A 16356-nucleotide genomic window follows, 5' to 3' on the forward strand; every position below is an offset into this window, starting at 1 on the left:
AGGCCCTCCATCCTTTAACATCTGGGAAGCAGACTGAGTGTTCTTTAATGAAAATAATTCCTGGAATATATAGAGATGTGAATGGAGCAGGCCCATTCATTCTAAAAAGAAGGGAAGAGGTGAAAGGGGAAAATCGGTCTTTTCTCTTAGATGAATCATGATCAACAAAAACCTTTAATGAGACATAACAGGCAAAGAACCAAGTATTGAAAATATGGAGAAGATTTAAAACTTTCTGTAGGTGGTGCTTTGGGGATGGTCCAGTTTTTCTGGAAAGCCCCCTAAAGTACTCTGATTCTTATTTTAAGTCCTACAAGGGAGGATGTATTGACAGCTAGGTTTGCTGAAGTGCAAAGAACTCTTCTCAGCCTGTAAAATCAGAGACAATATTTTAAATATTCAGTATCAGGAAAGCCTTAGAGATGAAAGTCCCTTTAATTACCTTCTACTACAAGGAGCTTTCTGGATTTCCGAGTCTTAAGAAACTGTTCAGGCTATACTTAAGTAGAAATTGAAATATACATTTGAAAAAAAGAACCACAACAAGGAGACCCACTGTATATAGTAGTCTATATTCAGGCTTCAGTGGAAAGGGAGTTTGGGGAGAGTTGATGGGGAAGGAGGAGTGATTTAAGCAACTGGGTGAGTGTGGGAGCCATTTGCTGGGTAAAGAACACTGTGGGGAGAACTAGATGCCAAGGGCAGGAGTATATTTATCTGTGGAACCAGAACTTAATAGACAACTAATTAGCGACATAATATGGATATGTAGGTATGAGTTGGAAGATCAGAGAAGAGTGGAAGCTAGAAACATACTGTATATTCATAGACACACATGTATATACACATACATATGTATGTTTGGAATTCTTTGTGGTCTTCTTCAAAGCAGAAAAGTCTCTTAAATCTAAATCCATTACCATAAAAACAGAAAATTTGTAACAAGGTTGATTCAGCAATTCCTATCCAAGGACATTACCTTTAGAGGTTCTGACACAAATATCTAAAGATTTATGTACAAGAATGCTCACTGTAGTGTTGTTATAGGAAAAAAAGTAAATGGCCATCCCTAAGGTATTATGATACATTTATAACATTATGGAGTGTTATGCAGCTGATAAAAGGATCAAGTAGCTCCACGAGAATTGACAATAAAAGGTTTTCCAAGATAGACTGTCTGATGAACAAACAGATTACAGAATAGAAATTATAGTGTAGGGCTTCCCTGGTGGCGCAGTGGTTGAGAGTCCGCCTTCCGATGCAGGGGACACGGGTTCGTGCCCCGGTCTGGGAGGATCCCACGTGCCACAGAGCGGCTGGGCCCGTGAGCCACAAACTACTGAGCCTGAGCATCCGGAGCCTGTGCTCCGCAACGGGAGAGGCCACAACAGTGAGAGGCCCGCGTACCACACACAAAAAAAGAAATTATAGTGTAATCCTATGTATGCAAAAAAGTTGGACAGACAGATTTTACATATCCATAGAAAAAGCCTCAAATGATATCCATAGAAAAAGCCTCAAAAAGCCTAGCACTTAATAGGGGTTTTTATGCTGGGAAATGGGAATATAGAGTAACATTTACTTTCTGCCTTATATACTGTTGTATTTGAGGACTTTGCAATGAATATGAAATACATTTCTACTAATTTTTAAGGCTTTTTTTTTTAATGGAAAAGTCTCTGCCCTCAAAGTGCTTACACTTTATGGGGCTTAAGTCAGAAGAGTTTTCCCCTCCTATTTTCTACCCTCTCCCTTAATGTTATTAAGGAAATCCTCTCAGAGACCTTGATGATATCTTGGAGGAAAAGTCAGGAAGGCTGAAAAATAGGTAAATGGAAAGACAGTGTTTCAGCAAAGTGACCAAAGATGGCGAGGCTTGGCTGAGGTCTCACGAGGCGCTGGGCAGGTGGCACCAGAGGCTGAGTGAGTGAGTTCAGGCAGCCTGGCCTGGCTCAGCTATCAGGACCACCTGCCTCCCATCCCTGGCTGGTCAGACTGCGGTGAGACAGGACGAAAATGGGTGACCAGCTGTGTGGTCTATGGTCATGAAAACAAATGACTTCTTGGGGCCACCGCAGACTGCTGAACTTTCTCCACAAGAAAAACCTGCCTCGTCTTTCCATGACAAACTGCTCTGCCGGCCAAAGAGGGAAACCTGGGAGCAGATGACACCACTGGACTCTGTCTCCTGGGCCACAAAGGAGCTGGGTTCCAGTCCCAAGTTACTCAGTAAAAACCCATGACACCGTAGAAAGGGGTGGGCAGGAAGGATGGTCCCAGACCACTTACAGTGTTTACTTGGCAGGGAATGAGAGCAAGGGGACTTTCACGTTCTGTTCTGAATTCAGTGCAGATCAATCAAGGTCTGACAGCTAACAGACAGGACACCAGACTGGGTCAATTCAGCAGAGTTTAATGAAGGGACCACTTATAAGGCAAGGATAGGGTACAGAGGAGCCATTAAGGATGGTACCCTGGGCTACAAACAGTGGGGCACCATTACCAGCCTTAGCCTGGGAGGGCCAAGGGTAGGGGCTGGTGGCCCAGAGAAAAAGGGCCCTTGGGCAGGTCCTGATGGCCGGAGACCTTGGTGGAGGGATGCTGCGGCCCTGGCGATGCAAGGAAGGGGCTGGGAAGCCAGTGTCCAAGCCTACTCTCCTCCCTTACCCCATCACCTGCTGGTTCACCCCACTAGCCAACCAACAGGAAGCCGGGGAAAAGGGAGCCCACTGATGCAGTCTACTGCGGGTGCAGAAGAGGGTGGAGAAGGGAGGGCATGAATCAGGGAAGGCGGGGGAAGAGATCTCCCACACTGTGCAGCTGTGGAGTTTGAATCTTGGACCATAAGAATGTATTTGTGTCTTACTTTCCATAAGGCACGCCACAAATTCTTAGACAAATCAGTTCTTAATTGAAAAGCCACCTGGATATGTAACTCCCTCTCTGGGAACATCCTATATACTCAAGAAAAGCATCTTCCATTCCTACAAATACAAACATTTTAATCTTTCATGGGAATACCTATAGAAGCCTTGCTGATTTATTCTTTACTGACTTATTCATTATTTTTCAGCAACAGAAACATACAGTAAATGAGGCCTTCTCGCGTTTTGTTTTATTAGATTGTGTACAAAGATTGACCTAAAATAAAATAACTGTGCTTCGGATAGGACCTGGTGGCCATGATAAAATTCCATGACGTCTTCCTGGGCAACGTAATCTGAGAATGAGTTCTGGACAAAAATAGCCTTTCATTGGTCTCAGTTACTTAGCATGCTACCTTTCTACAGGACTTTTAAAAAAATATTTATTTATTTATTTGGCTGCACCGGGTCTTAGTTGCGGCATGCGGGATCTAGTTCCCTGACCAGGGATCAAACCGGGGCCCCCTGCATCAGGAGCACAGAGTCTTAATCACTGGACTGTCAGGGAAGTCCCTCTGCAGGGCTTTTAAATACATATTATCTTGAAAAAATTTATTAAGTGAATGACAAAATTCTACCTGGAAGTTTGATGAAAGACATGGGAGAAGGAAAATGACTTAACTGTGTCCCTAGTATGAGTCATTTCTTATTTTAAAGAATTAGGCAGCTGGAGAAATGTTGAGCAATGCTTGATCTAACATATACTGTATATGCAAAGGGAATACTTGGGACCCACACGTCCACATATAGATTGGAGACATAAAGGCTAACTTATAGAAGAAAAAGAAGTTTAACTTAAACTGGACCACTGATACTTCAACGAAAGTAGGTTTAAAAAACAGTCACCAGCCTTAGTTACCTATGTGTGGTAATGACTACAGAGATGGGTCATTTTCTTTTTCCCCCAACTGTAAAACTGACACATGTTCCTTAAAAAAAATTTCAAACTCAAACAAAGAAAAATAATCATTTGAAATACTACCACTTATTTTATTGAACATCCTCCAAGACATGTCTGTATGAATATATAGAAAGTATTTTACATAAATGAGATGAAACAGCATCTGCTGTTCTGTAACTTGTTTTCTGAAATCAACCACATATTATATAACTTTCTACTTATATAAATCTAATTATCATGTGTGTTCCACTACATGTACATATATGGCTTCTATTTATTTGCTAGTGTATGATTATCTTCATATTATAAATTCCTTGGCGTGAGACTGCTGAGGCGGGGCTTCTAGAAAGTCCTCCAGGCCATGGCTCCCCACCACCAACAGCACCCAAGGGTGCCACGTGCCCCCCATACCAGAGCCACGACTGGGCTTTGTCAATCTTCGTAATTTTTGATAATCTAATCAGTGGAAAAGAAATCTAATTTTTACTTTTATTTTTGATTTGGTAATGTAAGATTGATGATTGATCAAGATTGATTGATTTGCTAATGATGACTTGATAATGCATGCAATACGTTTCATGTCCATTTATACTTCTCATTTTGTGAACTGTCCTGTCATCTTTAAATTTCAACCTAAAAGCGTTACATGTGTTATACATTAATACATAACCTTTGTAAATAATGCAAAGACCTACCATGAGCTTTTAAAAAATCCTGCCCTCTCCTCCCCTGCCCTTTATAAAATATAAAAAGGCAGATTTGCTCTTGAACTAAGTGACAGCACCCGAGGGCCTTTCTGCGGCTGGCACATTCTAGGACAGAGCCTCACTAAGTGTGAACTTACCGCACCGGAACACGGAGAGTTGGGCCAGCATCGGCACTTGGTAGGATTTCCCATCAGCTGCCACAAACGTGCGCTTCTTTGTGTTCTCAGGCTGAAACCGTGATTTCCATAAACCCTTAAAATACACTGCATTTACCAGGACCAGTCTGGTGAGGACACCGTCGAGAAGATCCGGGGACAGCAGATTGTCGATCATACCTGTGCAGAGAACAGACACAGAGGACACTCAGGACTGGCAGTCCGTCTGGGGGCAAAAGGCAGCTGCAGGATCAGGGGGGAATGAAAAATCTGAGACATTTTAAGATTCAAAGATTTGTAAAATTTAAAACTTCGAAGATTTTTAAAATTTAAAATTTCAAAGATTTTTAGAAGAATGTTTACAATATCCTCTTGTCCCTTCTACTTTTTTTCCTCACTAAAAATTAAAAGCTGAAAACAAGTTAAAAATCAAAGAACCGGAAAAGACTTCAGAGACCCTCTATTTAGGGTTACCAAACTTTTCATCAAGAAATTCTTTTATAACTAATTTCCCATAAACCCCATATTTTAAGAACATTTTGCTCATCCGCATAAGCTATACTTAATTCATGATTAATTTCTCTGTTTTTGATAATAACTGACATGTATGACTGCCAGTGAGGGCTTTTGGTCGGCACAAGATAAACAGTTGTCGTGTTGCTTTGTTGTAACCACTGGGTTGATTTAATCCCAGTTAAAAATAAAGGAACACTTCAGCCTGTGTAATGTTATCAAAGGCAAATGCTTACTTTCTCTTAAGATTTTAGGAATGTTGAGCATTAGTTTGGAATCCCTGATTATTATACAGCTACTTAAAGAAAAGTTGAGACTAAAATTGGTATCTATATTTATGGGTCAGGGATCCATTTAGGCTCATATTATAGAGATAAAAAGAAATGGGGTCTCTCCTAGAATAATTAATTGTTAAGGAAGATGCTCTTCACAAGATATCAGTATGGTCCAGCTTGTTTGTGCAGGAATTAGGCACACACAACTGTTGCAATTTCAGGATGTTCTTGTGAAGTCACAAAGATCCTTCTAAAGTGCTACCTGTGCTTGAAGCTTTGAATTTTCATTTAGGTTCCTTTTGCTTGGTTTTTGAAGATTTAACTGTGTGTTTGTGTTTGTGTCTGTGTGTGTGTGTGTGTGTGCGTGTGCGTGTGCGTATGGGTTTAAGAGAGATCACTAACATTAAAGCTATTAAAAATTAGTTCAGTGTAGCTTTTAGTCCAACTTTTTAAAAATGTTCATAATATAAATGCAAGTTACAATACATTAAATGATGAGAATAAAACCAACAGCTTCTGAAGAAGCAAGAATATCTGATTCAGCAGAGAGAGCTTTAAGTTCTTTGAAATGAAGCTCAAGAAGATTTGGAGGTACAATAAACAGATGTTTACATCAGTCATGGTAAAGAAGCACACTTGGAGGATTCCCTGACCCACAGGGCGCCCAGCAAGTCAGTGTCATCATTGCTCATTACTTACACAAGGGGGCACCAATGCCACCTTACATCAGGATCTGGAAGGAAAATACATACGATATAAATAGCCATCGCTCAAAGCAAAGCGACTTCTGTGAACAGACTCTGTCCTGTGGGAAGGAAGTGAGAACTCTGTGCTCCAGTGATAGCAAGCTCTTGAGAGTTGGTTTCCCAATAGCGAAGGCTGTGTTTTGCCTTTCCTGGGACCATTACCCAGTCCAATTCCTACTTGCCTTTGAGACATAGCTCAGTGGTCCCCTCTTCTTATATCTCTTCTCTGTCACTCCTCCCTATTTCCTAGAGTTTCCATAAAGCCCAATGCTCAGCACCACCGTTACACTGCGGTATTTTATTCTAGCCAAATGTAGCATCTGTCTCCCTCAACTAAACTGTGAGCTGCACAAGAGCAAGAACCCTGTCATTCATCTTTTAAAAATCACACCAAGATTCTAGGTTCACTATTCTGTTGTTGCACACCGAGAGTCTGAAGGAATCTCTTCTGCCCTTTTTTCCTAAGGTAAATAAAGCCTCTTGTCGCCACTGGTAGAACTAAGATATAATAAGGGGGCACAAAGAAATAAACAGAAAGGATCAAAGAGAAGTGTAAGAGATGCATGGTTTAGAGGCAAGGAGGCACATGGGGGACCTGCCATCAATAACTGCCATAAACATGCATCCATCACCCATCCACCCATCCATCCACACACCTACTCATCCATCCATCCATGTATCCAGTCTTTGATGTCTACCTGAGAAAACAAAACAAAATAAAAATAAAACCCGCCCTTCCAAAAGCTATAGATTAGAGGGAAGTGGAGGCTGGTATAAGTGACTTGGAAATGCAATTGTAATAAATATCTTCAAGTGAAAGTACTTAAGGATGTGAGGGCAAATAAGAGGGGGATCTGGTCTGGTGGATGAGGTCAGGGATGGATGGATTCCTTGAGGAAGTATTACTTGAGCCAATGGCTATAAAAATAGCTCACATTCGTTGAACATTTGCAAAGTGCCAACCACCTTGCTAAATGACTTGTGCTTAGTATTTATAGTCCCATAACAACCTTAATGTTATTCTAACAGTTCTAGTAGGTACCACTACTATATCTCCATTTTACAGAGGAGGATGCTGACGCACAGGGAGGTTAAGTAACCTGCCTAATGGTACACAGCCAGCAGGTGGCAGAACTGAGGTTCAAACTGGGCACTCATGCTTGTAACTATTGTGCCATTCATGAGATAGTGTGAAATGAATAGGCAAAGGGCTACGGGGAAGGAAAGCATTCCAGATAGCAGGATGCACCGGGGCGGGGGAGGGGGCGGGGGGGGTGTTCTGTGACTGGAGAGAGGATGGCGAGTATGAGAGTTGGGAGGAAGCCCGCATGGTTGGGGCTGAGGCCGCAGAGCGGTGGCAGGGCAGCCCCAGCCAGGCCATCACCACATCCCTAGCACACTGGAAAGGCTCCCCCACTCTCCGCAGGGCAGGATCTGTCATCACGCAGCAGTCTTCCACACATGGACAGTTTGATCACCAGGGTCCTTCTGACACCTCGCATATACACAAGCGCCTCTGAGCGGGCAGTTTGGAAATTTGTGGGAGTGTTTCTCGTTGCAAAGACAGTGGCCAGAGATGCTACACGTCCTGCAGTGTTCAAAACAGCCCAAACAATGAACTGTCCTGCTTTCAAACGCCCTGCTGCATAGTCACGTCCGTGAGAAACCTGCTGCTTGTCATCTGAGCCCAGAACCTTATTCTTTTTCCGGTGTAAACACAAAGTATCTTTTATTTTGCATACTTTTAATGTATGCTGAATTTGTCAGGAATGTGACTACCACGCAAACCAAGTGGAGCCTGTACTTGTTTTGCTCGGAAATTTACCAAGAGTTTTGCAGCGTTTTAGCAAAAACTGCCTCAACGATGGTAACACAGCCCGTGGTTTTTGTGTCGCCTGTGCAGCGTGCCTGTCTCGGTCTGCTTTTGTGGTTGTCAATTCACAGTCAACGTGAATGTCAATTCTTATTCTAAGAATTTGACTGTTGCGTATTCAGGAGTGGCTGTACCCAAGGGTTTACCTACTGAACTACATCTATAAATAACTTTTGTTTTTCCTGGTATTACAGTTTGGCATTATATTAATTTTTTAAAAATTTGTGTACATGTGCATAGGTTATATGAGCTATGAATTTCATTTCAAGAGAGTAAACAGAGTGAAAATCTTTGTTTAACAGCGGGAGTTAGGTCTGCAGGGTTGAAAATCACTTTTCTAACCTCATTGTTTTCCCTTCCCCGGTTGCTGTGAGAAATGCATTGAGTCAGTGTGTGTTCAAGTGGTTTGAAACGGTCGGGCGGCATCCTGAGGGACTTACTACTCCCAGGACACAGCAAAGAAGAAGGCTGGGTGGGCGCTGACACGTCACATCATGCAGCTACCAGCATCTGAGGGCCATCAGCTTCCTACCTCTGTTCTTAGCCCTACAGGCTCAGAAAAACACACTGACCCCCTCCCATTTGCTGGTCTCCTGCATTTCTGTTGTGAAAGGCCTGGACCCACTGACTGCTCCGCCCTTTCTCTCTCAGAGCCCCACGGCTCAGTCCACCTGATCATTTCGTGGTTTCAGGAAGGGAGCCCAGGTTGCTCCGTGCAGGATCCTGTTGAAAAGGGATGTCACAGGTTTACCAAAACCACATGCTGGCTCTCCTCCACCTTCCAGAGCATTCTCCATCCGGCTCTTCTCTAGCCCCTCACATGGTTTGCAAATATTCACATCTACAAGTCTAGAGGGAGACTGGGGGAGGACTTGCTTCAGTGCAGAATGCTAGGTCCCTGCCTCAGAGATTTTGCCTCAGTAGATTGGGGTCCAGAGATCTGCATTCTTTTTTTTTTTTTTTTTGGCTTGGGATCTTAGTTCCCTGACCAGGGATTGAATGCAGGCCCTCAGCAGTGAAAGTGCTTAGACCTAACCACTGGACAACCAAGGAATTCCCCAGAGATCTGCATTCTAAACACCCGCCCCAGGAACCACGTTTGAGAGACATGACCCGAAAAGCCAGAGTTTCCCCAAGTTTTGTCTTTGGGCTTACTCTCCTTATTGAGTCCCTTTTGCTTCCACTCTTGTGACTTTAACTCTCCCCTTTGGTGAAAAATGGATCCCAAATCTCTATTTCTAGCCTTAAATTTCCTCCGATGTTCTGGACCTACCTCTCCCTCTGAATGTTTCCACCTGAACCTGAAGTTTACAAATCAACAGGCTAAAAACACTGATGTTAGACATTTCTTCACTTTCGTGGAGGGAGAGATGCACGTACACAAGTAATCACACAGTGTGGATGTGCTCTAACGAAGGGTGCAGTATGGATAAGCATATGCACATCATAACCGGAGGGGGCACCTACGTCCTGGGACGACAGAAGCAACAAGCGAGGAAGGGGAGGGGAGAGGGAAGGGGGAGGGGCATCATAGGGGCAGGGGGTTAAGAGGAACAAACTATTATATATAAAACATGCTACAAGGGCTTCCCTGGTGGCGCAGTCTGCCTGCTGATGCAAGGGACACGGGTTCGCGCCCCGGTCTGGGAAGATCCCACATGCCGCGGAGCGGCTGGGCCCGTGAGCCATGGTCGCTAAGCCTGCACATCCGGAGCCTGTGCTCTGCAATAGGAGAGGCCACAACAGTGAGAGGCCCGTGTACCGCAAAAAAAAAAAACAAGCTACAAGAATGTATTGTAGGGCTTCCCTAGTGGTGCAGTGGTTGAGAGTCCGCCTGCCGATGCAGGGGACACGGGTTCGTGCCCTGGTCTGGGAAGATCCCACATGCCGCGGAGCGGCTGGACCTGTGAGCCATGGCCGCTGAGCCTGCGCGTCCGGAGCGGAGAGGCCACAACAGTGAGAGGCCCGCATACCGCAAAAAAAAAAAAAAAAAAAAAAAAAAAAAAAAGAATGTATTTTATAACACAGGGAATATAGCCAGTATTCTCTAATAACTATAAATGGAGTATAACCTTTAAAAATTGTGAATCACTGCATTGTACACCTGTACCTTACATAATATTGTACATAAATTATACTTCAATGTACAAAGAAAGTGGCAAGGAAGGTGTGGGGAGAGCTCAATCCCAAATCTTAAAGGCTGAGAAGCACATTCTGGGCAAAGGGAATGTGGATTCAGAGTAGGAAGGAATGAGCACTAAAACCTTTGAAACAAACAAGGGCCTGTGGGCAGGGACTCCGGAGATGAGATGCTGCGAAGAAAGAAGAGAGTCTGCAGAGCGGTATTCCGCCCTGCTGCCCGAGAGCCACAGGGAGACAAGTCCCCAGGGGGCACAGGTGATGGCGGCAGGAAAAGGGTAGGAAGGCGGACTGAGCCCTGGGGCTCTGAGAGAGAAAGGGCGGAGCAGTCAGTGGGTCCAGGCTTTTCACAACAGAAGGGCCACTGGACACGCAGGCCCCGGTGAGGGTCTCAGAGCCGAACTCAGCTTTCATTCACAAGGTGGAAAATGACGCCCGCTCATTCCCGGGAACCGTGGCCACTCACCCCTGGTCTCGTTCCTAACCCACACGTTGATGGAGTCACAGGCGGAGGCGGGGTCTTCGAAGTTCACGTTCCGGACTTCACACTGAAACACGTCTTTGTTCCTCGTGACGAAAGGCACTTCCATCTTAAAGCCATTCTTCACAAACACGGCATTGGCCACCGTCACAATATCTTTATTCTTCTTGGAGACGATGGCCTTGTTGATCTTCTTTAACACTTTACCGACTCCTGAAGGAGAAAGGAGAAAATGCAGCAATATTTCCGCAAGAATGTAGGAAGGTTATTATTTTTTTTAATATCTTCTATATTATGACAAATAAGAACAGTATAAACAAAACTAGTACAAGTAGCAAGAGACGAAATCATCTGCTTTCTCAGTGGCCTTCTGTTAAGAAAAGGGAGGGCGTAGAATGAAGTATAACTATTAATAGCCCCTAAAGATCAATTGCACTTCCAGCCTCAAAGCAGGCAACTTCCAGGCCTTCTCCACAACTTCCCCAAGTAGACCTGGCTCTCCTGGAAGGCTTTCCTGGCACCAGGTCAATAGGGAGACCAGAAAGCTCTTACGTAGCCACGGGGAAATAAACCAAAGGACTTTTCCTAATGCGTCTCTCTTTCTTAACAATCTTCAGTGCTATTTCCTTTCTTGCCAAAGATTCCACAACACGATTTTTCTCTATTTTGGGGAAAAAAAGGTATAAAGTTGAGCGTCCGAAAGACTATAAAAAATGGCCATGTGCCACCATCCAAGAACAAGGTGATTTTTACTTGATACGAAGCTCACAAAGTAAGGGAATTCGTTTTATGGCAATGTAAGCTTTATTTTACACAGGCTATTCATACATGCTCCATTTAGTTTCAGAGCATGGAAAAGAGGGAAATAAGTTGTAAAGGATGAAATGTGTTCCTACAGAGAGCTCAAATTACAGATCTGTCTTACTCGCTTGGGGTCCTTTCAAAATGACACTGTCCTAAAACAACCGGCAGAGTCACCTTGACGATCCCCTGGAGAGCTGACCTGTCATTCTTTTTTTTTTTTCCATCTTTATTGAAGTATAATTGCTTTACAGTGGTGTGTTAGTTTCTGCTTTATAACAAAGTGAATCAGTTATACATATACATATGTTCCCATATCTCTTCCCTCTTGCATCTCCCTCCCTACCACCCTCCCTATCCCACCCCTCTAGGTGGTCACAAAGCACCGAGCTCATCTCCCTGTGCTATGCGGCTGCTTCCCACTAGCTATCTATTTTACATTTGGTAGTGTATATATGTCCATGCCATTCTCTCACTTTGTCCCAGCCTACCCTTCCCCCTCCCCATATCCTCAACTCCATTCTCTAGTCGGTCTGTGTCTTTATTTCTGTCATTCTTAAATAATGGCAGGTAAGAGCCCCAAAGGTTTGGCCTTTGTGAGGCCTCTGGAGACTGCACCCCTCACGGGTTCTGTGGGGGCAGGCCCAGTAGGAGGGGGCAGGCACGCTGTACAATGAAGGGACCAGCAGACTTCAGAGCCCAATCCCGGCACTTTGTCCCTTTCACCTCCTCCACGGTCCCCAGTCTCCTGCCCAGAAAAGATCAGGGCAGACCCTCCTCCTGTGCCCCAGACTGTCCTGCCTCTGCCCTCAACCAGAGTGCTGCTGTCTTGAGTTCTCAGAGGCCGAGCCCAAACCAGGGCCTGAAAACCCACCCGGGCTCCCCCGAAGAGTCTGTCATGTGAACTGAAGTCATTCCACAACTCGACTGCTAGTGATTTTGGAGGAAGAAAAGATGGGGTTTGGGGGGAGTTGCCAACAGACCAATATTGTCAAAACTTTAGAAACACTGGTTAAAATGAATGTGGCTCAGCAGGAAGACACACAATGACAATCCAGTTGCTCTTTTGGAATGGTGCTGGCCGACAGGGCCTGGAGGGCACTGGGAGAGGCCAGGAGCCCCGTGGGTGATTCCCTATGAAGTTATAAATCACCAAGGGTTCTGTGGGCTTCCAAGCAAGGGCATAACGGTGTGTTCCGAATATTTAGTCCCCCAGTGCTTCCAACAGGTGAACAAACTGCAAACTCATGCAAAAGTTTAATGCCCTGTAAACAGAGCGGGGCAGCTGGGCATCTCGTGCTGGCAGCCCCCGGGGGCTACACTGAGAAGGATCGAACTGGGGTGCCAAGGGGAGCCCCGAAGTACACAAACCCCTGTCTTTCCTCCTCTCCCAGCAAAGGCGTCAACGTTGTCAAGATTCCTAGAACTTTATGGCCAGTGGGAATGGAGGAACGTGGGTGGGAAAACGTCCTCCCTTCCCAATAAAGCAACTAAAACCTGGATGTCAGATGTGACTTGTCAAGGTCACGGCGCAGGCTGGTGCCAAGGAAGGGCTCCAAGGCTAGCGCTGGCCCATGCCCAGCACTGTGGAAGGGGCTCGGGTGAGAAACCTGAGCTAAAGCTGAGTGACAACACTAGGAGATGTAAGCTCTTAAGCTTAAACACGTAATTAAAACGGGGCTTTCTTTCAAGAAAACGAAACCATTCCTATTGGACCTTACTATTTTTGTTTTAATTAATTAATTTAATTAATTTATTATTTTTGGCTGCGTCGGGGCTTCCTTGCTGCGCACGGGTTTTCTCTAGTTGCGGCGAGCGGGGGCTTCTCTTGTTGTGGAGCGCAGGCTCCAGGTGCGTGGGCTTCAGTAGTTGTGGTGCGCAGGCTCAGTAGTTGTGGCGCACGGGCTTAGTTGCTCTGTGGCATGTCAGATCTTCCTGGACCAGGGCTGGAACCCATGTCCCCTGCATTGGCAGGAGGATTCTTAACCACTGAGCCACCAGGGAAGCCCTGGGCCTTACTTTTAAACAAACTTCCTTTATAGCTTTTTATTTTGAAATAATGATAGAATCACGGGAAGTTGCAAAACAATATACAAGGTGGTCCCGTATATTTCCACTTTTCACCCAGTTTCCCCAATGGTAGTACCTTGCATGATGGTAGTACAGATCCACAATGAGAAAACTGCCACTGGTGCAGTCCCCAGAGCTCATTCACTTGTTTTACATATGTATGCGTGTGCGTGTGCGTGCGTGTGTGTGTGTGTGTGTGGCTCTATGCAATTTTACCCCCCATGGAGATCCGTGCGTCCGCCACCTCAACTGAGACGCAGAGCGGTTCCATCAGCATAAGGCTGCCCCGGGCTGCCCTCCATGGTCACACCCACCCACCTCCCCAGATTACGGATTTAAAAGTACGTTCATAGCCATGATGCATTCTGAGCCCTGTACAACGTAGAGGGGGGACAGATGGGAAGTTTTCTTGTTAGACATGAGAAAACAGGGGCATTCAAGGGGTCAAGTGACTGCCCAAAGCCCCACAGCTACCGAACGGAGACCAGATCCCAGCTCTCCTAACTCCTAGCATTGCCACTGTGCCTTAGAGGAGACTGGCCCTCAAGCCCAGGGGGCACCAGCAAGACCCCTCCCTGCTGCTCTGCACCTCGGTGTGGTAAGCAAAGACCAAGCCTGGGGCCCTCCAGACTGGGACTCCCGCAAGGCCCACCAGCCAGGACCAGGCACACGCACCATTCACGCCGTATCTCATCACCGTGGTGAGCTGCTTCTTGGTCCTGCCGTCGGCTCCCAGCTGAAGCATCCCCAGGACGGACGCAATCCCGTGGGGGGAAACGATGATGTTGTCATGAGGCCGGGACTTGACAATCTGATTGAACACCTGGATTCCTGTGTCCGAGCCTAGTTCCTCCAGAGACAGGGGGTTGAACTGGGAGCACACAGAGGGCAATGTCACGGTGGCCACGAGGAAAAAGGGAAAATGCCAATTCATGGTTCCTTCTGGCAAGGACAACCTGAAAAATGAAATCAAGAAAATATTTACATTCTACATTTAATGAATACTTTTTTTGGAGGCTACTTTGTACTCAGCTAGATAGAATTTACTCTATGCAGTGTAACTGAATGTCTTTAATATATGCAAGACACAACAGTGTAGATTAGATTGTTTTCCTTTATATATATTTTGTTAGGGGGATCGGGAGCGAGAGGAAGGAAGCTTCCACTTGCTGGTCCCAACTCTGTTCCAGACACAATTCTAATCATTATTTCATCTTTGTTACTACCCTTCATGCAATCGCACCAAAATTTACTGAGAGCCTACTGTGTGCCAGGCACTTGTCTAAGTGCTGAGCATAGAAATGTAAGTAAGATGGCCAAGACCCCTGCCCTCCTGGAGTTTATATTCTAGAGGGGAGACAGAAAATAAACCAGGAGGCAATAAAGTCATTTCAGAGAGGGATCAGGCCACAACAGTAAGACACGGTGATGTGAGTGAATGGAGTGGGAGAGCATGGGACAGGACAGGCAGGGAGGCCACCTCTGCAGAGGGACACGCATGCCGAGAGCTGAGTGACGAGAAAGGGGGGAAGGATGTGCCAGGCAGAAGGACGGCAGGGCGGAGCCCCTGAGGTGGGAACCAAGGTGGATTGTTGGAGGTTGGTGTGCCAGCGATGTAAGGGACGTGAAGGGGAGAGGTTGGGGAGGAGATGAAGAAGAAAAAGGGGCCAGATCCTGAAGGGCCTGTCACACCAGGTATGGCTGTTGCATTTCATTCTAGGGGTCATGAGAAACCACTGGAGGGAGCTCCCCGCCGGTGCAGTGGTTAAGACTCCGCGCTCCCGATGCAGGGGGCCCGGGTTCGATCCCTGGTCAGGGAACTAGATCCCAGATGCATGCCCCAACTAAGAGTTCGCATGCCACAACTCAGGAGGCTACGTGCCGCAACTAAGGAGCTGGTGAGCCACAACTAAGGAGCCCACGAATCAAAACTAAGGAGTCCACGTGCTGCAACTGAGGAGCTGGTGAGCTGCAACTAAGACCCAGTGCGATCAAATAAATTAAGAAAAAAAAAGAAAGAAGGCACTGGAGAGTTAGAAATAAGGGAGTGAATCCCTTGGGTTGCTGTGATTATCTTATAACTACACGCTTTCTTTTTTTTACCATATATATAACTTTCTTAATTAATGAATTGTTAATGAAAATAAACTTAAGTGACACCCTTTAATCTACAAGAGGGCAGAACAATTGGCAAATCCGTCAACTGTGAAGATGGCGTTGTTTACACTGATATTCTCAATTACAGTGATTTTTTTTGAAATAGGCTTTCTTCCTTGATTACCACTTACTGAGCTTTCTTTGGCTGTGACAAGCAAGAGGTAGGAAATTTACATGTGTTTATGGAAAAGCAAACACTTTCATTAAATAAGAACTTAGAAGCGGCAGCTGGTAAAACAAAAGCAGAATTTGAGATGTGGCTAATTTGGTTCCTCCCTTATAGACCCGAGCTTCTGATCGGCACAAGTTTCCCCGGGAAACAATTTGTCCTCCTGTTACGTGCATTTACATGGGGGAAGTTGGGGGTGTCTGCAGAGAACAAGAAAGAGGGGAACCTTTTAGAGAGGAGGCCTGGAGCGAGGGGAAACAACGTCCATGTGCTCCAGGGAAAGAAAGGGCACCAGGACAGCATTGGGCAAAATGGCACGTGTGTTCCCTTGCCTTCCTCTCTACGTACTTGTCCTCTTCCCACCCAAGTAGATGTTCAGTAAATATGTGTGGGATTAAGCCTGATGGCTGATACACTTTCTATTTTTGTTCATTCTTTTTCATTG

General features: G+C 45.4%; 1 protein-coding gene across 1 annotated transcript in view; it reads right to left on the minus strand.

Moving 5' to 3' along the window:
* The window catches only part of SERPINE2 (serpin family E member 2), a 75700-nt gene that overhangs the window by 14968 nt on the left and 44376 nt on the right, over positions 1 to 16356 (minus strand). Inside the window, exons 2-4 of the mRNA XM_081242939.1 lie at positions 14261 to 14541; positions 10700 to 10927; positions 4670 to 4867 (exon numbers count right to left, since the gene is read on the minus strand). Of these exons, the coding sequence (XP_081099065.1) occupies positions 4670 to 4867; positions 10700 to 10927; positions 14261 to 14519 (685 nt within the window). The 5' untranslated portion in view covers positions 14520 to 14541. The remainder of the gene's footprint in view (positions 1 to 4669; positions 4868 to 10699; positions 10928 to 14260; positions 14542 to 16356) is intronic.

This window comes from Mesoplodon bidens, assembly GCF_964165515.1.
Source record: "Mesoplodon bidens genome assembly, chromosome: 8".
NCBI lineage: Eukaryota > Metazoa > Chordata > Mammalia > Artiodactyla > Ziphiidae > Mesoplodon > Mesoplodon bidens.